Source organism: Carcharhinus amblyrhynchos, chromosome 4 (assembly GCF_965287045.1).
Source record: "Carcharhinus amblyrhynchos chromosome 4, sCarAmb.v2.hapA, whole genome shotgun sequence".
NCBI classification, from domain to species: domain Eukaryota; kingdom Metazoa; phylum Chordata; class Chondrichthyes; order Carcharhiniformes; family Carcharhinidae; genus Carcharhinus; species Carcharhinus amblyrhynchos.
In genome coordinates this window covers 108,910,922-108,938,693 of record NC_137327.1, presented here as the reverse complement: position 1 = coordinate 108,938,693, position 27,772 = coordinate 108,910,922, and the positions used below count along the sequence as shown (strand labels likewise).

The window sequence follows — 27,772 nt, the reverse complement described above, 5'->3', positions numbered from 1 at the left end:
GGTAAGCATTATTGTAGTTAATTGTAAATGTTATTCTTTCATGTTGCCTTTCATATTTGTGTTTTAAAATTTAGTAAGCACCTCGTTATTTGAAGAATTCTCCCTTCTGGGATTTGAGATGCCCTCGCATTGAACATCGATGGGATTCATAACACAGTCCAGGATCAAAGTAAACAGTAGAGGGACAGAAAGCACTTATCTCTGTATATCATCTTGCTAGATTGGATCAAGCAAAGATGTGATTCACTTCTTTTTTTCCAGCAGGTTGTATGTACAATATTATCAGACTGAGACTAGGGCAATAAACTGATAGAGCATTTATTCAACATGAAACAGGTAAATAAAAATATTCAGTGCAAAACAATGTATGTATGGTCATTTAAAAACTTTACGATACATATCCAAAAACAATAATATTTCTCCCTGGGCTATCTCTCATCGTACATTCGATCTTGAAAACTGATATTCAGTTCTTACATGGTACACCACTACCATTGGAGTCAAATTAGTCCAATTTCTCTGCTAGCTGTAGAATGATAGGTTAGTAAGCACAGACAGCTCAATATAAACCCATACCATTGACCACAGAGGTGTGTATCACAATGACTACAAGTAACTATTGGGCCTGTCCTATTGACAGACAGAACCGTATGTTCACACGGTTATCAATCAAGAATTTCTACCAATGTTGCCTTTATTATTCAAATTATATCAACTGGTTCCAGAATTGGTGAAGACTTGTCAGTGCAAAATACATAGAGAATTGAGTATTTTTATAATAATTGCCATTCTTTATCAAGATATATCTCAAAATATCTGTGAACCTAATGCTTCATTCGACAGCCATTAAAGATTCTACAAAGCAATGAAAACCCAATGCTTTGGCAGTCAATCTACATTAATATCTTCAGATTACTTACTGTCTCAACATGAGCCAGACTTTACTGTTAGACAAACATTCCCCATTGATGCACAATCTAGTACATCACCTGGGCTCACTTTTACATATGATGACAGAAGTCAGACTATACACACCAAGGGCTTCCAGAATTATTCATGACTTTGTCCATAATGCAACTCTTAGCCAAATTATAAGACTCGCCAAATATATGGAAGCATGGTTGTCATGCATATTGCAATTCAAAAGTTCTTCTAAAATGTGGAGGGACTTGTAGGTCACAATGTTCCTTGAAGCATGGTCTCAAGTCTCTACACATGGGCATAGTGGATGTTGGCGTGATAAAGTATTCCTGTCAATTCATGCATGTGCACACAAGAACCAATGCATCCAATTAAAATGAAAGTAAATATTGAAGCCACAAACATAAGCGCAACATACAAGGAAACATTTTTTGAAGTTATGGGGATGAATTTCACCCCCTGGTAGAAAAATCAACCTTGAACCTCCTGACTATAAAAAGGGCTGACCCGCAGTGACAATAATGGGGGCAACCTTAACAAGATGGGAGGAACTGGGGGTGGGGACGGGGTGTCGTGGGACTTGTATCCCTCAGGGAAAGAAAGTCCCCCCCTCAAAAGCTGCTAGCTGCGGAGTAGTGTCGTAGCATCAGAACACAGTAAATGCCACAAGGGAGTCCTGACAAGAAGACAACACACTGACCAGACTTAGGTAAGTTTGTGGTTTTGGTTAGGAATGATTGGGAATCCAAGGGAAGGATTTGGATGTTAAAGAGGAAGGCACATTGTAGGGTACCCTCTATTGTGGGGGTAAGGAGTTGTTCCCTCAAAAGATGTAGGGGCCCCTCAGGGAAGCCCTCCTTATTCTTTCGAGTTGCATAAGTGTCAGGTTGGCCTCCTTTGTTCTACAGGCCCCAACTGCACATAATATAGTGGTAAAGACAGAATGAAGCCCCTATCCAGCCATTCATTGGCCAGTTAAGGGCCTCAACAAGCCTAAGGCTGAGTTGGCTGGCTAATGCCTGACTCATGTTTTCCCCTCCTCTGTATTATGGCGGGCAGCAGTTGAAGTTGAGCGTGAAGACAATGAGCTAGCAACCTGTTTTATGATATGCTCCCCTTTTCCTGCAAATAGGCCTGGGAGCTGGAACATTTCCCTCTAATGTATTTTATGTTAATGTCATGAAATAAATTCCCCCCTCTGACCCAATCCATTTAACTGCATTGAAGTTTATGAATCCAGCCTCCAGGCAGGATTCCCATTGCCAAGAGTCGAGCCACCAATGCCCATTTGCAAAATCCTAGGGGTCTGCAGCAGGACTTTCTCTGTAGCATTACAAAATTCCCAAAGATCAAGGGAGCTGCGGTTATATAGCCATCAATAGAGGTGTCTCAAGATTTATATGTCGGGAGAGGCTGACAGAGGTGAGAATGTGTGGACTGACATTTAGAAAACAATCGATATATGTCAATGTGCACAGAGCTATGTGTAGTAAGCAGCTGACAGAGGCATGTGTCGGATTCTATATGTAGGGAGAGATTGACAATAAGTGAGTGCGTAAGGGCCTTTAAAATGAACCGTGGCCACAGCTGCCAGGTAATCATTGTGAAGACAAAACCCCTCTTCAGGATGGCTTCTGGCCATAGATGTAGCCCTCTGAAACCCATACTCTGGGCCAAGCTGTGGGGGGTAACTGAAGGAGATCTCACTGGTGTCCCAGCCAGCCAACTTCAGTCATCTGCTTGGCTTTGTACTCAGTGGGCTGATATCAATTTACTCCAAAGTGGGGACTTAATGATAACCAGTTACCTGCTGCTGTCAAATGACTTTAACACTAACTCCGTGGGGCTGGTAAGGTTTCACTTGGTAAAATGTAGATGGGCAGATGTGAGGGGCTTTAGGTTTGGGATTGATGCTTTAACCTCCCTGCCCAGTCAGGGCTTATAATCACCCCTTGGGTCTATATTAGGTTTATCCCTCTGATTTCCTGATCTGAGATCCACCGTAGCCAGAGCTGTCACCACCGACTACATGTTGATCCAAGTAAACGGCAGTAATTAGGGCAGAGAACAGGAAAATGAAGTGATAATCCTGGCCCCATCTGTTCTCTGACACTGGCAGACTGTGAGTTGGAAAGGGCAGTATGCAGCCATCTCTGCGGGGTGGGAAAAATTGAGGGAAAGTTGATCAGGCTGTGCCTGCCCTTAGCATCCAATTTGCTTCATTTGCCATCAATATACCAACACTATGGACGGCAACGCAGAAGAGTGAACCCACCCTTCGGAAACCAGAATGGTACTGTCACCGCTAAATTCGAATTTAAATCTGAAACCTCAAACTCGACTTCTTCTGATGTTGTGAAGCACAGAGTTAGATCACCTGGAACCACTTCCATGGGAAAAAAAATCTAAATATAATCTAGCAGAAGTTTTGAAAAATAAGTTTTGTTTTGCTACGCTGGTAAAACATCATCAAGAAAATAAATGAGCACTGTGAGAAGTTTGTCTTTCTCAGATTGTTTTCAGTCCGTGGTGACATGAATTAGTTACAATATTTCAGCAAACCAAGTTAATAGTTGGTTTTTGTGCTTTATTCCCCTGTTATGTGTGATAAGTGAAGCGATACAGATAAATCTTGCTGCTTCCAGACGCTCCTACTTCCATTCAGATTTCTCCCTGTAGTATTTTCCAACATTTGTAAAGATTTTATTAGAACATAATTTGTTCAGAAAATGTTATAAATATATATAATCTAAGAAAGGTAAAAAAATGTTCTTGAAATGCAGTTTATTTTTAAGAAATCTACACAGCCATTGTTCGTATGCTTATTGTAGTCTCTTCTGTGCTTTCTCCAGTAAGTTCACTAGTTCTATAACTGTTCATCATTCCAGTCTTTTGTATAATAGTCAAGATTTATCTTTAATGGTATCTGGGCATCTATATACAGTTCTTTTCTTTTGCTTTTCTTTTTCATGCTTAGTAGCATACAAAGAGCAATGGTAAAGAAAATAGCTGAGACAATGATCATTGTGATTGCAATGGGAATGATTGGAGGTGAACAGGGAATGTCTAATGTCTGTAATAATGGGCATGGATTTGGTTCAGTTTGTTCCTCTTCTGTGAAGAGAGCTTGTCTGTGTACCAACTCTTCCAAGTAACTTTTATTACTCACAGTCTCATTGACAAACAAATTGACCATTACCGTGGAATAAAGTGGTTGTGGCTGCCCAAGATCACTGACTTTTACCAGTAGTTGATACAAACCATAGTCTTTGCGTAACAGTTTCTCCTGCAATGTAATATTTCCTGTAGCTGCATTGATTCCAAACACATGAGGGGCTGGGCCATTTCTCCCAACAATACTGTAAGTCATGACGGCATTAATACCAGCATCATTGTCAATTGCATAAATCTCAGCCACTGCAGCTCCTTGAGGAGTGTTAGGGGGCACCAGAAGCCACGATATATTAGACTGAGGAAGTAATACCGTTGGAGGGTTATCATTTATATCTAGAACAAACACAGTTATTTTTGCTGTTGCGGAGAGGGATGGTTTACCACCATCAACAGCCTCAACCCAGAATATATGCATTGTATTTTTCTCTCTGTCTACTGAAGAATTGCATCGTAAGGTTCCTCTTGTGTTATCCATTAGGAAATTACCACTACCATTTAGGATAGACACAGTAACATTTCCATTAGGCCCTGCATCTAAATCCGTTACATTGATAACTCCAATTTCACCACGTCTTGGGAAATTTTCCGGAATAAAGAATGTGTAGTCATTGGTGAGGAACGAGGGCATATTATCATTCTGGTCCAAGACATGAATGGTTACAATGATACTTGTCTTTCTTGGAGGAACTCCCCGATCAGAAGCAGAAACAGTAAACCTGTATAGTTTCTCTTCTTCTCTGTCCAGGGTAGTAGACACTGTCAAATTTCCTGTGGATCGTTCGATTGAGAAAATGGGTAAAGCATCAGGTCCCAGGTTGTAGACCACCTCTCCATTCTGACCACTGTCTACATCTGTTGCAGATATTTTCAGTAAGAAAGCCCCAGGTGCATTGTTTTCCTCAATGGAAGCCTCAAAGGAGCTATGGTGAAATTGTGGAGAGTTGTCATTTTCATCAGTAACTGAGACATATATTGTTAGTTCATGAAGAGTATGAGGATCTTCTGCCTTAATGACAATCTCATATCGGTTTTCAAGCTCATGGTCTAAAAGCTGTGATGTGACAACCAAATGTTTATTTCTTGACCTTTCATAGGGCTTTAAGTAAAAAGGCACATTGCCACTGATGTAGACTGCCCCTTTTAGATAATGATCTGGATCAGTTACCTCTAGGAGGGCAATTGGGGTGTTTTCAGGTGCAGTCTCTTTCAGGTATATCACACCGTCTGCCTGATTAGCTATATAGCTGATCTCCAACTTTGGACTATATTTGCTGCTGTGAATAATCGACACTGTAATTTGAACTATAGTTGGGGCACAGCCTGGGCCATTAGCTAAGATTGTGAGCTTATGTTCAGGAGGTGTCTCTGGACTTCTATTTCCAGAAAATCTGATAAGCCCAGTGGCACTATCTAAGATAAATAGTTTCTTGGATACATCCTGCACCCGATTTCCATAAGAATATGTGATTTCAGCATTCGGGCCTATGTCTGCATCTATGGCATGAAGTTGCGCCACCACACTGTTGGAGGACGTATTTTCGGGAACCTGGATGTGAAACTCTGATGCATTAAACACAGGGCAATTGTCATTGATGTCTTGGATGTTGATCAGAAGTGTGGCTGTTCCAGATAAAGGTGGTGTGCCACCATCCACAGCCACAATTTTCATTTCATATGAATCCGTTACCTCTCTATCCAGTGACTGCTGGACAACAATGGAAGGTGTTTCACCATCTTTCAAACTGAAAACATTATGGCTATTTTCAAGATAATACTTCTGAATGCTGTTCTTCCCAGCATCATTGTCAGTGGCAAAATAGTCAATTCCAAATGATGTGCCTGCAGCTGCATCCTCTGGAATAGCAAGTTTCATCACTTGTTCGGCAAAATATGGTGCATTATCGTTGACATCCAGGATGACTATCTTAACTTTCACCATTTGCACGTACAGACCAGCACATAGAATAATCACATTGACTTCCTGCATGCAAGGAGCATCATGGAATTCAACTGGGCATAGAGCTTCCCTGTCGATTTTCTGCTTAGTTGTATACAGCTCCCCACTCTCACTTTTGAGCATCACATAGTCCATTTCTTTTATGAATTTGTAAGCAAGTGAATCACAAACAGTATCCGATGGCAAGGTTAAATCATTGGCTATATTTCCAATAAAAATGTCTTCATCTTCATTCTCTTGCACTTTATATTCCAGTTCTGTAGCCAGGTGGCTTTGTATCTTGTGGCAGAACATCATCAGAAGTATGTAGACAAGTTTCTGTGGAACAAAATATTGGTTATTTAATGTGGTGACAATAATAAATGTTTCATTTGAATTTACCACTGTGGATTTCAAAAACAAACAAAAGCATTATTTTCTTAAGACAGCTCTTTTTGTTGGAAGGAAATGAAATATTAAACCACTCTGTATCAGTATTTGACAATTTGAAATGTGGTATAGAATGGTTAAATGGAAAATAAAGTTTTCTGAGCAAAATAGAGCCTTAGCTTTAACCTTCAGAAAGGTGTCTTGTTGAAATTGTACAGAGCCTAGGTGAGACTAGTTTTGATCTCCTTATCTAAGGAAAGTTAAGCTTGCTTCAGAGGGAGTGCAATCGTGGTTCACCAGACCCTGGGATGTCTCATAAGGAGAGATTAAGGAATCTGAGCCTGTATACTCTTGGGAATGTGTGATGATCTCATTGAAATGTACAAACTTCTTACAGAGCATGACAGGGTGGATGTAGGCAGGGAGTTTCCCCTGGCTGGTGAGTCTAGAACCAGGCAACACAATGTCAGAATAAAAGGGCAGGCTATTTAAGATTGAGGTGACGAAGAATTTCTTCACTGAGAGGGTGGCGAATCTTTGAAATTCTCTACTCCAGAGGTTTGTGAAAGCTTAAATCACTGAGTATGTTTAAGACAGAAATTGATAAGTTGCTGGATACCAATGACATCAAAAGATATGGGGAGTGTAGCGTTGAGGAGATGATCAACTATAATCTAATTGAATCATGGAGCAGGCTCGATGGGCTGAACAGCCTATTCCTGTTCCCATATTTTTATCTTCTAATGTCCCTATATTAAAGAGCATGCTCTCCTGCAACATCTTTTCAAAAAAATTGATACTCTGAAAATAAACAAAAATGTCCATTGATGAGAAGGTGGTCCCATTAGTGTGGAGATGGTGCTTAATCCGACACAACAATCTCCATCTGAGCCATAATAAAACTAGTGTCCTATTGGAAAGAGTAAATAGGGAGGTGCCAAATGTTTTAAACTAGCAAGACATAGCAAGGGTTCAACAGGAAATGAAACCACTTTAAATAGAAACAAAATAACAAAGGAGAGAATGGGGCAGACTATAGCAAGAAGGGCATAAATGGCCAGGAAATAAATAGTTATAGGATAGGAGTGTAAAAAGATCATTTAAAATGAAAAGAACTACAGCTAAGAATGAATTATCTATCTCTGCTTCAATGTGCACAGTGTTTACATTAAAAAAGAGAACATGAAGCACTAATATGTCACAAGGAATCAGATAGAGTTGGGATTATTAAAACATTAAGACATGCTATAGAAAAATCTGGACTGTGAATATGCAGGATATAACAAATGTAGGAAGATGGAGAGGGGTAAAAAAGGAAGGTGGTGCTGATGTATGTATAGGAGATAACATAATGTTAGTAGAGAAAAGTAACACTGTTATGAGTAAGACAGAAATAGAACCCATATAGACAGAAATAAGAGATAACAAAAATAAATCATCACACTAATAGGAATAATCTACAAAGAACCTAATAAAGGAAGGAATCTTCTTCCTTTATTAGGTGCTTGGTAGATTATCAAACCAAATTTGGGAAATGCGTATAAAACATAAAATAATAATCATGGATGATTTTAACTAATCTGACATTATTTGGCCTGAAGATCCAAAAATGGGATGAGGGAATAGAGTTCCTACTAAGCGTACAGGATTCCTTTCTTACATCATATGTAAGAAACCCAATACTTGAAGATTCACTACTGGATTTGGTAACGAGGATTGAAACAGAGCAGATATGAGAAGACAAAGCAGAGGAACTCAGCAATAATAACCATACTATAGCGTGGTTTAGAAGAATGACAAGGACCAGGGTAACAGATTGGCAAAAAGATGATTTTGAGGAGCTGATTACAAAATTTTAGAAAATAAAAATGGATGACCATACTGGCAAAACAAAGATGTAGAATAGCAATGGGAAACATTTAAAACAGTACTTAACTGAACCCAAGAAAATTACATTCCATTGAAAAACAAAATCAAACAACACAAATTAGGGAGAATAACGCCACGATGAAAAAGAAACTGAGGGTAGGAAAGAGGCAGATAATAAACTCAATTCGCATCCACTGTGAGTTGTCGGAACAAAGCTGGGCTAGTGCAGAATTTCACACTGCCAACCTATGTGCTGGTTTTCTAACTCCATCCTGACCCCTGGGCAATTTTCCCGAAGGTAAGATGGACAGGGCTACCCACTAGCAATTACCGGGTATCCAATTGACCCGTTTAAAGACCACATGAACCAAAACTAAAGGCTATGAATATAATATCATAATGGTGAAATCAAGTAGAGAATTCAACACAACCTTCCTTACCCAGAGAATAAGGAGAATGTGGAGCGACAAGTTGGGGTGCGTGGTATGAATGCATATAAGGGGCATCTAGATCATGAGGGCGCGGGAATAGAGATGATGATGGAATTAGATGAGGACAGATGTGAGATGTTCAAGTGGAGTATAAAGGTTGGCATGGACAGATTGGGTCTTCTATGTAATCCAAAGTAATTAATTTTTCTTCAAACAAAAGTTGTCCAAAATAGAAAACTGTCTTCTTGCTGAGAATTAACTATTTCCCTGTAAATGCACTTAAAAAATGTCAGTTTGAATATTCTTCTCCACTATTGATTCATTTCTATTTATTCAGCATATAATAAAGGCAATAGCCGTGGAGGCCATATGAGCGACAACAATTTATATTGAAATAGTACCCAAGATGCATGAGCATTACAAAATAATATATAACACCAAGCCACATATGGAGATGGGTCAGATAACCAAAAACTTGGTCAAAAGGTGGTTTTAAGAAGTGTCTGGAGGAAAGCATGGAGAGAAATGAAATGGTTTAAGGAATGGGTTTTCAAAAACTAAGGCCTAAGCAACAGAAGGTGCAGCGGTGGAGCGATTAGAATAGGGGAAACTCAAGAGGCCAGAATTCAATGATTGCAGATATCTCAGTGGGTTGTAGAACTGGAGGAGATTACAGAGGTAATGATGCAATGGAGGGATTTGAAAACAATGATAGGATTTTTAAAATAAGTAGGTAATGTAAGGCAGTGAGCACATGGTGAAAGGAGCTTGGCATGAGTTAAGGCACCAGTAGTTACTTTATGTTATTTAAATTAACTTCTAATAGGTTTGCAGGGTTTAATGCTAGCCAATGCCAGCTATTCCACACAATAAATATCTCTGAGTTGGCTCTACCTTAAATGTGCAAACTCTAGTAGAGATCAAATGCCTCCCCAAGGGATCAAAGAGAAATTGTAGAAGAAAATCACCTAGGGTTTTCCTATTCTCTTTAAGTGTTTGGAGTCGTGTTCGGACTCGCTGTGATCTCTTATTTTATGGTCAGTCCTCCTCGAAGATAAAAGTTAGGCAGCATGTAGCATATGATCTTAGAAAGCTCTCAGTATAGCTGTTCCACACACCTTGTCATTATCAAAAACATGCATCAAGGTCCCAGTAGTAAGTTTTATGATGTTCCTGATGGCTACGTTATAAATGTGCTCAATTTCTGCCTCTAGCTGTCTCGAGGGACTTATTAAATACATATAATAAAGGTTCTTAAGAAAGCAATTGTGGTGTCTGTCTTTGTGTCACAATTACAGTTTGGGAAACAGACATAGAGATTTATGATATAATGATCATCATTTTTGGCCAGCTGCATAGTGAATGAATTAAATTCTTATCAGCTCAAAAGCAAATCTCAGCAGATTTCATAAATCTGAAATATAAACAGAATGGACTGGATTTTATCTGCTTTCAGGGAACAAGCTAGGAGTCAGGGTGGTTGAAGTGCACAGTTTTGTCTTTCTGCCATGCCATCATGTCAGAGACATGTCCCTCCTGCCCAGAACCCAGTTGAACCACTGAAGTGGGGCTTCACATTGCAGCAGAACTTTCTACTACGTGGGGAGATTGCCTAGTGGTATTATGGCTAGACTATTAATCTGGAAACTCTGCTAATGTTCTGGGGACCCAGGTTTGAATCCCAGCATGGCAGATGGTGGTATTTGAATTCAATAAAAAAAATGGAATTAATAATCTGCTGATGACCATGAAACCATTGTCGATTGTTGGAAAAACTTATCTAGTTCACTAATGTCCTTTAGGGAAGGAAATCTGCTGTCCTTACCTGGTCTGCCTCTATGTGGTTGACTCTCAACTGCCGTCCAAGGGCAACTAGGGATGGGCAATAAGCAATGGCCAGCCAGCGATGCCCATGTCCCTCATATGAATAAAAAAAACTCAACCTTGTTTAATCCAGGATAAAAGAAATGTTCCTAACTCCCTTGTATTCATCAATGTGTGCCAATCATGAGGCATGCCAGTAAATTTAGATCTTTGATTAACATAAAATGATGATACATATGAATAAGATGTATTGTAATGTAAAATATTTCAAGTGAAATTTAATTTTGAAAAACACTCATGACATCTTTGTCTAAGGCTAATAAAAATGCAGCTGGGCAGGAAAGTTTTGGCCATGATGCAGAGCCTCCGATTTAATCAGGAGACTTTTTTAACTGCGTTGTTAGCTGCTGGTGGGCTTTACCATTGAAAACTTTTCCCCACTGCAGAATCATGCCCATCTTCTGTGCACACTGCCAGCACTTTAAATTTTCATTGAAATCATGCAGGAAAAGGGAAAAAGCAAGAGAGGGAATGGTGCATATTTTTGGTTATGCCATCAGGAATGGCACATTGTTGATAAAATCCTCCGCCCCCACCTCCCCTCGTGTAACTAATAACATTTTACTTTCAGTGGGAGTCTTCTGTATATTGTGCCAACTTATTCTTCAGTTGCACTGTTTCAATAAGTCTAATCTTCAGTGAGACAGCAAAGCGTGTTGGCATATAACTAATTCAGCAATTTTGGACAGTATGTTATTGATGCAGGGACCAAAACAACTTCATTTGCCTCCCAAATTTTGGACTCTGTTTGTTCGGTTGATAGTTCTAGGAATTATGTTACCTTCCAGAACCTTTACCCTAAGTTTTGTTTCTAATGCCTCAGAGATATACACAGTTGACACACCAGTTTCTATGTCTAAACGGGAGATTTATTTACTATTCATTTATTTAAAATGTCTACGCTTTAATACTTCCTGCTGCTAGTTTTCAGTTTAGTCTCTATTTTGCTTTGTAATCCAAGGTTAATTAATAGCATACAGCACATAGTGAAGAGTCAACAGATACACTCAATCAAATATCAAACAATTAAACAATTGAATACTGCACTAATCTCACAAGGACGAATTAAAATAATTGGTTAAAAAATCTCAGAAGCACATTTTAGGAATAAACAAGAACATGTTAATCTGATAAAATCCATGGATTGATTCACAGCTGTACTGTAAGTGTTAAAATATCGGGACCCCAAATCATTCATTTTGGCAGATGTAATATCAATTAAAACAATGACCGATTATGATGTCTAAACTGATCAATCTCAAATGAGAGAATGCACCACTTGTCAGCATGTTTTTATCAAGCCAGAACATTTACTATGATACGTGTACATGGAAATTTTAATTTACATCAACTAACATTTGTATCTGTAGAAGAACTCCAGTATGTTGAAAGAATATTAACAATGTCTTTGTGAAATATTGAAAGCTTCGGCTTGCTATTTTCTTTTTCAATAGCACAGTAATTCTTTTTTTTACATATTGAAATCAATCAGGCTTCAAAACTATATAATGTGTGGTCACTGTTATCTTTTTCCCAAAATTATTCAGCTCTTAATACTTTCAATTTCAATTTGAGCATTGACATATGACATCTAATGCATGGAACAGTTCGAACGTTTCATGGAACACATTATGAAACTGGGTTGTCTCTTAAATTGTCTTGTTTGAAAGATTCTCCCAGGGGAAAATATTTGTGTAACAAATCAATATATTGGGACTGATTTTCTTCTGTCTGATGCCTTATTAATTCTTGCTCTAGTGTGTCAGATAGAGAAATATAGATTGGAGACTTGCTCCACAGGACCTCAGACCCCTTTGCATTTGACACGGAATTCATGGGTAGAGTGTTTCCATCTAAGCTAGACAAGAGTGTCGAAACAATTTGATAGTTAGTTGGTGTTTGTGTTAAATTCCTTACTACTGAGGAGTCCCCTCAAGAACTACTCCACAACCAGGCATCAGGGAACACAGATCTTTATTGCAGTCTACTCACGCCACACACCAAACAACAACTGCCCTCTAAGGGTGGCTCCCAGCCTTTTCACCCCACATCCTGGGTCACATGATTTGTTCCCTTAAAGGGGCTACACCCATACATAACAGTTTGGTTGAAAAAGCATCATGCAGAAATTTCCTGTTTTTCTGACAGATAGACAATGAAAGAGAAGGTGGCAAAAGAGTGGGAATCAGAGTTTGAGGCCAACCCTTTCAGCTTGAACGATCTGCAAAGGAGTTACCATTGCATCGAGATAAATACTAATGCACCAGCAAGAAATACATTAAGAGGAAAACTACCTGCCATCTCTTTTTATGAGCAATCAGAACACTGGAGTATAAGGGTCTGGCACATGAGGGACCGAGTGAAATACTGCCCACACAATGGCGTAAGAGAATACACGTCCTCTCCCTAGGGGTCAGTGTAACATTGAACAGAGCTGTATGTAGAAAAAAACATGGAGACAGCACCTCGCTTAGACCTATATATCTTTCTCTTGGTTAATAAATGCTCACTGTTGAACTACCGACAATTACATGATTAAGAGTTACTGAACCAACACTTTACAACATGGTGAAAGTGATTGGAACAACTCAAATCCTTACAAAGACAGCAGAAGAAAGTTAAAATCCTGGAAAACTGAAGGAAAAATCAAAGAAGCATTTGGATTACAAGAAATAAAGAAGCAGAAGCAAAACAAAATGTTTGGAAGCTGAAGACAGAAACTAAATTCCTCAATGCAGCAGAAAACTATGTTGTATCCGGTGGAAGTCCAGCTTCACCACCCAGAGTGGGTAGCATCAGCAGACCTATCATGGGTCGACTAAAAAGTTAACATTCCTGAACAATACTAATCCTGAAAAAAGTTGAATACCGAAGTGGTTAGAAATTGCCATTTAAAACACTGTCCAAGAAACCCGATTCCCAAGCTCACTCTGAATAACAAAAAAAACATTCATAAAAACGTTAATTGGGACTGAGTAAATAGTGTTAAGAATTCAGCAAATGCCAGGATTCGATGCTGCCAAGACCTGAAAACATTGTGCTGATGTGGAGAATATGCTAACCAGTTGATCCAGACAGCCATTGTTGAAAGATTTGAAGGCTGAGATTGTGAACATTGTTTTTATGGATCGCCAAGAGTGGGAAAACCCTTTGTGAAGAAGTGTACACTTGGATTTTTTTGAGACTTCTTAAACCTGCAATTTTAAATCTTAAACCATAAATCAGTAATCCACACTTTCAGGTCGATTTGGACTTGTCCAGATCAATCACAAAATTGTGAGCCTTGAGGAAAGAGATTCCTTAAATACATGATTGCTTCAAATCTGGTTAAAAATGCAGAAGCTGAACCAGCCAACACACTATTTGCTCAATGCTGACAATATAATAGTAATCAACAAATTATCTGCAAAATTTGATCAAGTTTAAAATTATTTGATGCTTATTTTAACCTCAGAAGTATCAAGATCCTGAAAGGACTAAATTTAATAAATGGGCGGCACGGTGGCACAGTGAGCCACTGCTGCCTCACAGCTCCAAGGACCTGGGTTCAATTCCTGGCTTGGGTCACTGTTTGTGTGCACTTTGTACATTTTCCCTGTGTCTGTGTGGGTTTCCTCTGGATGCTCCGGTCTCCTCTCTCAGTCCAAAGATGTGTGGGTTAGGCTGATTGGCCATGCTAAATTCACCCTTGGTGTCCCGGGATGTGTAGGTTAGAGGGATTAGTGGGAATATATGTGGGTTATGGGGATAGGGCCTGGATGGGATTGATTGTTGGTGCAGATTGATGGGCTATATGGCCTCCTTCTGCACTGTAGGGATTCTATAATAAACGTTCTAGCAGCCAAGAGAACTTGCTGATTTTTTTCATGAATGACCTGTACAGAACAGCTGAGAGCTGTGTGTATAGTGATCTGAAATCTGAACTAATCAGGAATAGAATAGTTGTAGGTGCGGTGAACAACACATTGAAGTGGTGGAGGCTACCTCACTAAATATATTTACGTCACGGGTAGATAGGTTTCTGACAGACAGGGGAATTAAGGGTTATGGGGAGAAAGTGGGAACGTGGAACTGATCCACTTCAGATCAGCCATGATCTTATTGAATGGCGGGGCAGGCTCAAAGGGCTAGATGGCCTACTCCTGCTCCTATTTCTTATGTTCTTATGTATTCTCAGACATACTTCAAGCAAAGGTAGATTTTGAGAAAGTAGTATCACTAGGACCAGTTCTTTCCCAGCAAGGAGGTCAAGTTGGGTGGTGGGGGGCGGGTGCAAGGGGACTGAGGAGAGAGAAAGGGAAAGAAACTGGGCAGGGCTGGTGAAAAGAGCCAGGCGCAGGCTGTTCAATGGGAACAGGAGCCCATTAATGATGCAACCTTCTCCTCATGCACTTTGCCTGCCATTAACAAGTATGGTGAGAGCTGCTGGGTTGGATATTTAGGACAGGATTTACCATGCCTCCCACCATGTGGTTCGCACCAGCAGAGCCCAGCAATGACTTCTTGGGGTTTCCTATTTTACGCATGCCCCGCCACCAAGAAACCCATGCTGGGTGTTCAATGTCAGCAGAACTGGGTCATTCCGCCGGTGGGAGCAGCTGGATAAATCCAGCCTGAGTTGGGTGTGGACTTCTCTCACCACTGATTAAATCCCAGCAGGATGAGGCCTCAAAATGGCCTTTGATTGGGTTCGCAGAGGACGTGTACAGTGAGATTTGACATGCCCACCTCCTTCCACTCCAGAACAATAGAATCTAGCCCCAGCTCCGAGTATCCACTTGCCATGTAGAAGGTCATGGTTGAACCATGACTTAGTTCCATTTATCATCCTTTGCCTCATGTCCCTGGTAAACAAAATCTATCAATCTCTGTAAGAAGAATAACACCAAGTTAAAGTCCAACAGGTTTATTTGGAATCACAAGCTTTCAGACCGCTGCTCCTTCCTCAGGTGAATTGACGAAGCTGAAGAAGAAGCAGTGTTCCCAAAGCTTGTCATTCCAAATAAACCTGTTGGACTTTAACCTGGTGTTGTGAGCCTTCTTACTGTGCCCACCCAGTTCAATGCCGGCATCTCCACTTCATATCAATCTCTGATTTTAATTAACAGTTGATATAACATTAGTTTCCTTTTGCAGAACAGAATTTGAAAACCATTATCACCATCAGTGTAACAGAATGTTTCCTAATTTTATTCCTGTAGGCTCTGGCTCTAATTTTTGATCTATGCGTTTCAGTTTGAAATTCCTCAACCAATGGAAATATTTACTATTTTGTTTGCTTGGCCTGTTTCCTATAATGCCTTGAAAACTTTCATCAAATTACCCCTTAACCTTTTAAATCCTATGAGGACAATCTTTGTTCATGTAATCTTTCCTCAAAGTTTAATTCCTGGAGTCCTGATATCATTTGAGTAAATCTACAGCACACTCCCTTCAAGGCCTTTCCTAAGATGTGATATCCCAAACTGTTCACAGCACTCCAGGTGCGATGTAACCAGAGTTCTGTATAGCTGTAGCATGACTTCTACCCAGTTGTATTCTAATCCTCAGCTATAAAGGCCAGAACTTTATTGACCTTTTTGGTTATTTACTGTATGTGTTCATGACATTTTCATGATCCTCAAGTTTCTTTAAACCTCCACTGTTTCTAACTTTATATCATTTCGAAAGATCCAAACTGGATGACCTCACATTCACCTACATTGAAATGTACTCATCACAGTCTTGCCTATTTGCTGAATCTATCAATATCCCTTCATAATCGTATACAGCCAGTGTAATTAAGGACCTTACGCACCCCGGACGTTCTCTCTTCCACCTACTTCCATCAGGAAAAGAGATAAAAAAGTCTGAGATCATGTATCAGCTGACTCAAGAACAGCTTCTTCTCTGCTGTCATCAGACTTTTGAATGAACTGCCTCTCATTAAGCTCTCTACATCCTCGCTATGACTGTGATACTACATTCTGCACTTTCTCGTTCCCTTCTCTATGAACGGTATGCTTTGTCTGGGTAGCGTTCAAGAAACAATATCTTTCACTGTATACTAGTACATGTCACAATAACAAATCAAATCAAACCAAAATGTTTCCATCTACACTGTTTACAATGCTCTTAGTTTGCTGAACACTGCCATTCAATCTGTCAGTACGACCCTGATTTTCCAGTACCTACCTGATTCAAAGCCTTTGGAGTCATGACCTTAGAAAGGGAGGATGCCAAATTGTATGAAGCAAAGACCAGCATTAAAGCTAGAAATATCTATCAGGTAATCATTTATCTTTGTAAGTGGAAAACTATCTTTCGTTTAAGGAGCAAAAGACTTGGCAGCCAATGGGTGGGATTTTACGGCCTCACTCATTCTGAAATTGTAAAATCCTGCCAGAGGTCAACAGACCTTCCCATGCTCTTGCCCCTCGCCCACTCTGATTCCTGTGTAGTAAAATTCCAGCCAATGCATCAGCTTTGTCGCAAGTCACGTGAGGGTGTATTTTGGAAAGGGCAGGGAAAGGTGGACATGGGAAGAGAAAGGTGTAGGGGTGACCTCCGATTGACACTGGGGACCTGGGAGGGAGGTGCCCCCTTTCTCTGCCCAAGATCAAACTTCCTGGCTGTACATTGTGTGTGGGCCTCTCCCATCACACGTTAAGTTTGAATGGGTGAACATCCACCTAAGGCATTCTCCACGTCTCATAGAATTGTGGCAGAGTAGGAGTGGGCAGGTTGGTGGTGGATGCGCTGCTGTAGGCACTGCACCTTATTTCATGGTTGCACCACCTGCTTTCCTGCCCACAGATGGCCCATAAAATGCAGCCCTGTGTGTTAGAACATTTCTACTTATATCGCCTTTTGGATCACTCTCCATTTGTCTGATTTTTGTCTCTGTAAAAAGCCTTGGAATGATTTACTGCTTAAAAGGCTATATATAAACGCAAGTTACGTTGCTTGTCTATCATCTGCAGTGCTGGCATTCAAAATGTAATAGCTGGACTTTTATCTTGGTTCCCAATAAACATGTAGCAGATTGAAAGCGAGTAGCACATCATGAATATTGTCATTTCAATTTCCTCTGTTTACTGTGCTGGGGAATTGAATCTGCACAGTACCACAAACAGTTCAAGGGCTCTGAAGAGTTTGATAGATGTCCAAATAAGTGTTCAGGATTAGACTTAAAGGAACATTGTGAAATCAGTAAAAACTTTAATCCATCCATTCATTGTTCAGCGTCATTTATTGTTTTGGCCAAATTCCAACAGGTGTGCCTGCACAGCAAAAATGTTGGACGACCATTTAAGAATTGTTTTGAGACACTGGATGTAGTGATCTGTACAATCTATCACTGCTTTATTTGTGTATAGTGTTAGCAGAAAAAAATCATTTCTGGCCCCTCGCCAAGAAAATAGGTTCATGGACCAACCTTTCCAAACTGTTCCCTGTAAATGACTGGATGTACAGCTTTGCCGATACTTGTGTCTTAGCCAATGATTTATTGCTTTGACATTAATGCTCTAATGAATGATTCAAGGGATACAAGGAAGAGAGAGAGAGAGAGAAGTTAGCTGTCATTCCTCTTCCCTTTGAATTTCTCTCATTAAAACAATCAGAGACAATTATTACAAAGCTCTGTCAGCAACTTGCACCAAAGCACAATAGCCCAGATTTTACAGTAGTAATGTTGGTGGAACTGTCAGTGTTTGTCATCATCACTCCTCTGAAAAAGAAAGTGACTTCCCAAGTCTGCTCACATGCGCTGAAATGCAGAAATCCAAAATTGCTGTTGATGGTGCTAAGTTTCTCCAGAGGGTGTGCTGTTGAACTCTCCCAGACCACAACAATTAGAAAATCACTGACCTCACAATAACCTGCCCTTTTATGCAATTAGTCTCACTGTAAAAGGCCTTGAAAAAGTAATGCCCTGCTGAATGAATTGTAAGTGGGTTTGTAATCAGAGAATGCTTGCAGTGCAGAAGGAGGCCATTCGGCCCATCAAGCTTGCACTGGCAACAATCCTACCCAGGCCCTAACCCCATAACCCCACATATTTACCCCCTGCCACTGAGGGGCAATTTAGCATGGCCTATCCACCTAACCTACACACACACTTGGACTGTGGAAGGAAACCGAAGCATCTGAAGGAAACCTATGCAGACACAAGGAGAATGTGCAAACTCCACAAAGTGATCTGCGGCCGGAATTGAACCCAGGCTCCTGATGCTGTGAGGCAGCAGTACTAACTACTGTGTACACCGTAATTCATAATTATTGCTGATAGATCTCTGTATCCTCAAGAATTAATTTTGTACTTGTAGAATATAAAATATCTCCGTTGTGATAAACAGAAATTCTCCATATTTGTAAAATAATGTTTTTTAAATGTTTGTTTTTGACATTTCAGCACTGATTATTTATTTTCCTCTCTGTAAAATGAAATTAAAAAATGGAAAGTATTCAGGACCAGCAGAGGATATGTCCTTATTTACTCTCTGTGAGAATATTTTGATGTGATTGTCTGTTTATCCTACTTGATAACATCTCTATTGTTGCTTGCCTGAAGAACCACTTGACGTGGCATTAGATTCAAACTCAGATTAGGGAGGGAGCTCTGGAGATCACTAAATCATTGTGGGCAGCTTTCAGGTCAACAGCAAGCACAGTCACTTCACCACTGAACACACAAATCTGGACTGTAGTTGCTTTCTTTGTTAAAATGCAGTTTTTGGTTTCCATTTTGAACTGAGTATTTGTTATTAACTAGACAGTCCATGACTTGCACAACATTTCCAGCATGCACAAGGCTCATTGCGAGGCAGAAGTGCTATCCACTGCGTCACCATGCCACCCACAGCAGAGGGGAATCAGGAAACGTAAATTTACTATATCTTTTTGTTCACTAATACTGAAGATGAGTTTTCACCTTTACTGCATAACCCAGGGTGTTAAACATCACCCAGGTGCAGACTATCAGAGTAACTCTGGCACCAAGTATGGATTGTCCTTAATAGTACTCCTTGCTTCCATATTGTTAAAAGTAAATATTATGAATGGGACATTTTAAATGTAATACAGTGTTCGTGCTTGGCCATTTGCCAATCTACCCCTAATGCCCAAAGGCTTTTCCATGTACCTGAGCTAGTGATAGCACTGGCATACTTTGGCAAACAGAAATTTTGGGAGGCATTTCATTTTGCTGTTTTCAACCGCAAGCAGCAGTGGAAAAAAACATTAAAATTAAAATTTATTTATTAGTCATAAGTGTGACTTACATTAACACAGCAATGAATTTACTGTGAAATTCCCCTAATCGCCACAGTCCAGCGCCTGTTCGGGTCAATGCAACTGACCAGCACATCTTTCAGACTGTGGGAGGAAATTGGAACAGCCGGAGGAAACCCACACAGACATGGGGAGAACATGTAAATGCCACACAGACAGTGACTCAAGCTGGGAATCCAACCTCGGTCCCTGGCACTGCGAGGCAGCCGTGCTAACCACTGTGCAGCAGTGCTAACCACTGTACCACCATGCCACCCACAGCAGAGGGGAATCAGGAAACGTAACTTTACTATGTCCTTTTGTTCACTAATATTGAAGATGAGTTTTCACCTTTCCTGCATATACCCCAAGGTGCTAAGCATCACTCAGATGCAGACTATCAGATTAATTCTAGCAACAAGGACAATTTGTTCTTAATAGTACCCCTCTGATATTCCATTGATGTGGAAAGGAAAATGACTGGGTAGGATTTAGCTTGTCATTGAAGTAAACTCAATAATGTAGCTGCTAAAGGTTTAGGAACAGTTTTTTTTAACTTGGATATTCCTGTAGTTTCAACACTAACTTACTCATGTGAAGGATAGAAGAAAGCAACTGAGAACTATAGGTTATACTGGATGATAAATCCTAAGGCAACCACCTATCATCTTGGGCTCTTCCACACACTGCTCATTCATATAATCATAGAATCTTTAGAGTGTAGAAGGAGCCATTCAGCCCATCAAACCTGCATCAACTCTCTGACAGAGTGTCTTACCTAGGCCCTTTTCCTCTAACTACACACATTTCCCATGGCTAAACCATCTAACCAACACATCCTGGGACACTCAGGGATAATTTAGCATGGCCAATCCACCTAACATCTTTGGACTGTGGAAGGAAACCAGAGCACCCGGAGGAAACCCACTCAGACACAGGGAGAATGTCAAACAAGGCCGGAACTGAACCTGGGTCCCTGGGGCTGTGAGGCAGAATTGCTAACCACTGTGCCACCATGCCACATAATTAAATAGCTGATTAAATTACTGACTAAATAGCTGAACCATGCTCAGTTCAGGGTACTTTTAAGAACTGACTGGTAAACAGTCTACTCCTCTTAAGTCAGAGTCAGTCCATTTGAATTATCAGATCATTCAAATTTTTTGAGCACTGTATACTTCACTGTGTTTTGTGCTGGTGTAATTTTTGTTGTGCAAGAAGCAAATTAAGCATGCGAGACTGTGTTTCTTCCCTGCTTCTGCAAAAATTACAAATCTCAACATTGTGGAAATCAAAGTAAGCCCTTGTAAGTACGAGGAAGGTCAGAACATACTAGTAAATGAAATGTCATTTTTAATACAAATTACAAAGGAAAGATGATGCACACAATGTTTCAAATTCGATTTGAACACTACCCTTTGATTTCAAATCCCATTGATTTCACGTGTTCCAACACAATGCCGCTATAGATTGAATTTACAGTCTGTTAATAGCCATGTCAGTGAATTAAAATATGTAAATTCTCTTAGGATGAGATGAAGAGGGGTAAGAGGCAACTCACATGGAACAAAAACACTATTACAGGCCCGTTGGGCGGAATGATTGGTGTATGTTCAGTAATTATGTGAGAACGTGCTGCGCTTAAATTCTGCCACCCCCTGATGCGAAGAGTTAAGGGGTGCTAAGGCTCCTCCGAGAGGCACATGAAACATTTACAGGACTTCTGGTTAGTTAGATTTCTGCTTGGTAAAGCAAACCGAATCCGATTGAACAAAATTGTCCAGTGGAAAACGGAACAAATTAACATTTTCCCTTGTCACAACTGAATGAGCAAAAAATTGACAGATTAATACCCAGCCTTCTGAGATTGGAATAAGAAAAAAAGACATTCACCACGGTCGGGCTATTCCGAGGCAGCAGAGGTCTTGCCACCTGGGTTGAAATTGAAAGGTTGCATTTTATGAGCAGCAGCCAAATACGTGTGGCGACTTGCCCCCAAAAGCTGCTCACGGTTACCAGTGGCCACTGCTGGGGCTATATCTGAGGGAAGAGCACACATTGCTGATGACACCAAGATTGGGGGAACGGCAAATTGTGCGGAGGGTGTGGAGAGTCTGCAGAAGGATCTAGATAGGCTGGGCGAATGGGCCAGGAAATGGCAAATGGAATTTAATGTTGGCAAGTGTGAGGTGGTCCACTTTGGTAGGAAGAATGGTAGGAAGGACTATTACTTACGGGGCGAAAAACTGCAGCAGGCGACGGTGCAGAGGGACCTCGGGGTCCTTGTGCATGAGTCGCAAAAACCCAGCTTGCAGGTGCAGCAGGTGGTCAGGAAGGCTAATGGGATGCTGGCCTTCATAGCGAGGGGGATTGAATATAAAAGTAGGGAGGTCTTGCTGCAGCTGTATAGGGCATTGGTGAGGCCGCAGCTGGAGTACTGTGTGCAGTTTTGGGCGCCGCACCTGCGCAAAGATATTTTGGCCTTGGAGGGAGTGCAGAGGAGGTTTACTAGGCTGATACCGGAGTTGAGGGGGTTGAGCTATGAGGAGAGGCTGAATAAACTGGGCTTGTACTCGTTAGAGTTTAGAAGAATGAGGGGAGATCTCATTGAGACGTATAAGATGTTGAATGGGATGGATAGGATAGAGGTGGAGAGACTCTTCCCGCTCAAAAAAGACAGTAGGACTAGGGGGCACAGCCTCAAGATAAAAGGGGGGCGGTTTAGAACGGAGTTGAGGAGGAACTTCTTCACTCAAAGGGTGGTGAATCTCTGGAATTCTCTGCCCGTTGAAGTGGTGGAGGCTGCCTCGCTAAATATTTTTAAGACGTGGGTTGATGGGTTTTTGATAAGAGAGGGGATTAAGGGTTATGGGGAGAGGGCGGGAAAGTAGAACTGAGCAGCGACAGATCAGCCATGATCTTATTGAATGGCGGGGCAGGCTCGAAGGGCTAGATGGCCTACTCCTGCTCCTATTTCTTATGTTCTTATGTTCTTATTATCACTATTCATGCTACCTCACAGCCAGCTAGGAGGGTTCTGGAGAGTTGGGACCCGTCAATTAATCTCCAGTGAGGGGGCAGAGGGTTCGCTGAGGGAAGGCATTGCCCTTGTGTTCATTGTTGCTTGGGGGTGCAGAGGAGGTGGAGTGGTTGGGGTTGCATTGTTGGCAAAGGGGTGTAAAGAGTGTCATTCTCTGCTCTATAGCCAGCTGGGTGACACCAGGGCTCACTTATCAGTCTCCCCAAATGACGGAGGGACCTCCCGCCATTGGTAAAATACCAGCAAAAGTGGGGAGAGGCCCTCAGTTAACCAAATATGTGACTCAATTGGACATCGGCCACTTTCGTTGCCTTTGGCGCAAAATGACATGTTCATGGCAAGGCGTTGGGTTCCAATGCTATTTGGCAGCCCTGGCCTCAAAGATCCGAGAAAATTATGGACCAGGAGTCTACTGGAATAAGGCCTGATGAAAATTCGTTGACCTGAAGCGTTAACTATGTTTCTCTCTTCACAAATGCTGCCAGTCCTGTTGAGTGAATTTAAAATATTTTCTGTTTTTATGGAAAGGGATAGGCATGAATCTAGGGGCAGTAGTTATAGCGGGGGGAAGGGTAATTATGAGGCTATTAGGAGAGAATTAGGGAGCATAGGTTGGACTAGGAAACTACAGGGGCTGGGAACGTCCGAAATGTGGAGTTTATTCAAGGAACAGCTACTGCGAGTTCTTGATAAGTATGTCCCTGTCAGGCAAGGAGGAAATGGTCGAGTAAGGGAGCCGTGGTGCACTAAAAAAGTTGATTCGCTGGTTAAAAGGAAAAAGGAGGCTTATGTCGGGATGAGGCTTGAAGGCTCATGTAGTGCACTGGAAAGCTATAGATTAGCCAGGAGGGAGCTAAAGAGTGAGTTAAGAAGAGCTAAAAGAGGACACGAGAAGACTTTGGCTGATAGGATTAAGGAGAATCCTAAAGCTTTCTTTAGATATGTTAAGAATAGAAGATTGGTTAGGGCAAGATTAGGGCCAGTCAGAGACAGCAGTGGGAAGTTATGTGTGGAGCCGGAAGAGATTGGAGAGGCACTGAACAAATATTTCTCTTCGGTATTCACGCAGGGAGACGTATATGTAGTTGTGGAGAACACTGGGTTACAGGGTTGTAAACTGGATAGTATTGAAGTAGATAAGGAGGATGCGCTAGATAATCTTGAGGGTTTGAAAATAGATAAGTCCCCTGGGCCGGACGGGATTTACCCTAGGATTCTCTGGGAGGCAAGAGAGGCGATTGCAGAGCCTCTGGCTCTGATCTTCAGGTCGTCGTTTGTCACAGGTATAGTGCCAGAAGACTGGAGGATAGCGAATGTTGTCCCATTGTTTAAGAAGGGGAATAGAGACTTTCCCGGGAATTATAGACCGGTGAGTCTTACTTCTGTTGTGGGCAAAGTATTAGAAAAAATTATTAGGGATAGGATTTATAGTTATTTAGAGAGTAATGAATTGATTGGAGATAGTCAGCATGGTTTTGTGAAGGGTAGGTCATGCCTTACTAACCTTATTGAGTTTTTTGAAAAAGTGACCAAAGAGGTGGATGGGGGTAAGGCAGTTGACATGGTATATATGGACTTTAGTAAGGCGTTTGATAAGGTTCCCCATGGAAGGCTTCTGCAGAAAATGCAGATGTATGGGATTGAGGGTGATTTAGTTAATTGGATCAGGAATTGGCTAGCTGATAGAAGACAGAGGGTGGTGGTTGATGGAAAGTATTCGTCATGGAGTTTGGTTACAAGTGGTGTGCCTCAGGGATCTGTTTTGGGGCCACTGCCGTTTGTAATTTTTATAAATGATCTGGATGAGGGTATGGAAGGATGGATTAGTAAATTTGCTGATGACACCAAAGTCGGAGGAGTGGTAGATAATGAAGAGGGGTGTCATAGTTTACAGAGAGACTTGGACAAGTTGCAGAGCTGGGCCGAGAGGTGGCAAATGGAGTTTAATGTGGAAAAGTGTGAGGTAATTCACTTTGGCAGGAATAACAAATGTGTAGAGTATAGGGCTAACGGTAGGACTCTGAATAGTGTTGACAAACAGAGGGATCTAGGTGTATTTGTGCATAGATCCCTGAAAGTTGGAAATCAAGTCGATAAGGTTGTTAGGAAGGCATACAGTGTCTTGGTGTTTATTGGTAGGGGGATTGAATTTCGGAGCCGCGATGTCATGTTGCAACTGATATGGGGAGAGGGCGGGAAAGTGGAACTGAGCAGCGACAGATCAGCCATGATCTTATTGAATGGCGGGGCAGGCTCGAAGGGCTGGATGGCCTACTCCTGCTCCTATTTCTTATGTTCTTATGTTCTTATGTAACTGTACAAAACTCTGGTGCGGCCGCACTTGGAGTATTGTGTACAGTTCTGGTCCCCACATTATAAGAAAGATGAGGAGGCATTGGAGAGGGTGCAGAGGAGGTTTACCAGGATGTTGCCTGGTATGGAGGGAAGGCCCTATGAGGAGAGGCTGAGGGATTTGAGGTTGTTTTTGTTAGAAAGAAGGCGGCTAAGAGGAGACCTTATTGAAACATACAAGATGATTAGAGGTTTAGATAGGGTGGACAGTGATAGCCTTTTTCCTCGGATGGAGAAAGCTAGCACGAGGGGACGTAGCTTTAAATTAAGGGGTGGTAGTTATAGGACGGATGTCAGAGGTAGGTTCTTTACCCAGAGGGTGGTGAGGGATTGGAATGCCCTGCCTGCTGCAGTTGTAGATGCGCCTAGTTTGGGGGCGTTTAAGAGATCCGTGGATAGCTTTATGGATGGAAAGGGATTGGTTTAGGTTCGAGGGTCATTGCTTTTTTAACTGGTCGGCGCAACATCGAGGGCCGAAGGGCCTGTTCTGCGCTGTAACATTCTATGTTCTATGTCAGCAATCCTTTTTTTTTGTTTCAAGCAAAGATCATCATTCTCACTTGGTGATATATTTTACTCACCAGCCAAAGGGCTATGAAGAAGAAAATAAACACTGAAGCACAAATAACCATTTCCTGCTATGTTTTTCAGCATCTCTCTCGGATATACAAATAGGTGAATTAGGAGCAGGCGCAGGAGACCTCTTTTGAAGGACATCGCTCTGGGCTCTAGCCTCACAGATGTTTAGCCTTTGACGCTCTGGGTGTCAGTGACAATAGACACACATAACCCTCAGTAGCCATTATTTGGTGGGACCCAAACATGCTGAGTTTCCATTCTGTTGAATTTTTAACCTAAATCCTGTCTATGGGAGGAATTGGACAGTTTTGCTTACCCTACCCAGAGGGCGCGAGAGGCCAATGCACCAGTTCAAACTTTTTTAAAAATCTGGGATTGAAAAGGATTGTATCAAAAAGATTGGCAGCTGAGATTGGGACTCCTCTGGTCTGTTTGGCTCCACTCCAAACAGCTGAGCTGCCACAGAAATTTTAAGAGTGGTTTTAAGTGAACTACAAATCACCCTCTTGATTGCTCAGGCTCTGATGGCACGGAAAATTAAAAGCTTTGGATGGAAATGGGTTTTATCCTGATTCCTACAACATTTCTTTAACTGCTATTGGGAGATAAGAGGGGAAACTTTGGCCATAATTGATTTTAATGATTAATCACGGTTTATTTTAAACGGCAGGTGGAAATAATTTTCAAAGACTTAATAGCTGTGAATTAACTTTATAAATAGTACAGCAAAAACAAAATACAACAGTTGCCTGACCCGCTGAGTGTTTCCTGTTTGTCTTTTTTTTTATATATTATAAATAGCGACACTTCATTGCAGGAAAGCTTGCAGGTGAATGTTTCTTCGGCAGGGGAATGTGTTACAACAGGGTTTTGCTGTACATTAATAATGTGAAGTAAATATTTACAGTGTAGATCTCTGAATAAAACAAATATCAATTTGACATGAATGATGACAACTAAAGTAAAACACTGAAAAAGCTTTGAGGGTCACAATTAATAACGGGTAGAGCCTAGCAGTTAAGAAGCAAGAGACAAATAATAACTGTGAAGAAATGTCTACAGACACTGAGCAAGTACTCCAACTGCCAGCCAGTCATATAGACCCTATGTTGCTAGATAAGAATGTTTGTTTATACAGTGCTAGCTAACTGCTTCAATTTTGATTCTAGTCACCAACTTTGCACCTCTTTTATTTCCCCACACATCTTGTTGTACTAAAAATACTTTGTAAAATCTTAAAACTCGACGCCAGTAATGCAGTTAGGAAGAACAAACCACCCATCTGTGAACTGTGTACAAATTTCATTTCATCCTGATCCAGTGATGGGACTAATCATCCTAGTCATTTGGTATAAATTACTGAACTTCAACAAATTGTACATTGACACTCCAACAATACTCCAACGGTATTGATTCACAATTTTTATGATGAATAAGAAGCAAAATGCAGACCTTAATATTTTAAATAACAGACACATTATTGTGTTCATTTATTCTTTATGCTTTTCTAAACTACCCCTTGTAGAGTCCAGGCATTTGAGATGTGAAATAGCAAGGTGGCAATAGCATTTTTTACACAGCATCTATAGTGCCCATTTTTCTTTGTAAAGCACATTGTAAACTTAAATGAAATAAAAATGTTATGGAGGAAATACAGTGAGAAAAAAGCCCTTAAGTATTCATAAAAAAAACAAATAAATACCTTAGATTAAAAAAAATTGGTGATATGGCTGTCCCTTTGTAAGAAGCTTTCTGAACGTACTGTTCTCACACTTCTCAAAGTGGACAGAAAGGGATGAATCAGCAGACAAGTGAAAAGGAAAACAGAAACAATTACCTGAAGCACTGATCCTGTGCAATCCACACAGAGGATACTTTTAAGATCCATAGTTCCAACTAATAGAATTTACTCTCAACATAAGGAACAGACTGCTTGCTTCAGCA

The 27,772-nt window shown here is 40.9% G+C and overlaps 1 protein-coding gene across 1 annotated transcript; it reads right to left on the bottom strand.

The window, feature by feature from the left end:
* Positions 1-302: 302 nt before the first annotated feature.
* On the bottom strand, positions 303-27,772 carry LOC145342285 (protocadherin-20-like). The gene is made up of 2 exons (XM_080187719.1): positions 27,666-27,772; positions 303-6,370 (listed from the first exon to the last, which is right to left on the bottom strand). The coding sequence occupies exons 1-2, from the start codon at positions 27,714-27,716 to the stop codon at positions 3,788-3,790; spliced, it is 2,634 nt and encodes an 877-aa protein (XP_080043845.1). The 5' UTR covers positions 27,717-27,772; the 3' UTR covers positions 303-3,787.

Bases quoted from the DNA above. Each gene is read 5' to 3' on its own strand.
- LOC145342285 (XM_080187719.1), bottom strand. From the start codon at position 27,716: ATGGATCTTAAAAGTATCCTCTGTGTGGATTGCACAGGATCAGTGCTT. The intron at 6,371-27,665 runs GTAATTGTTTCT...TTTGTTCCACAG, and splicing joins GCACAGGATCAGTGCTTCAG to AAACTTGTCTACATACTTCT.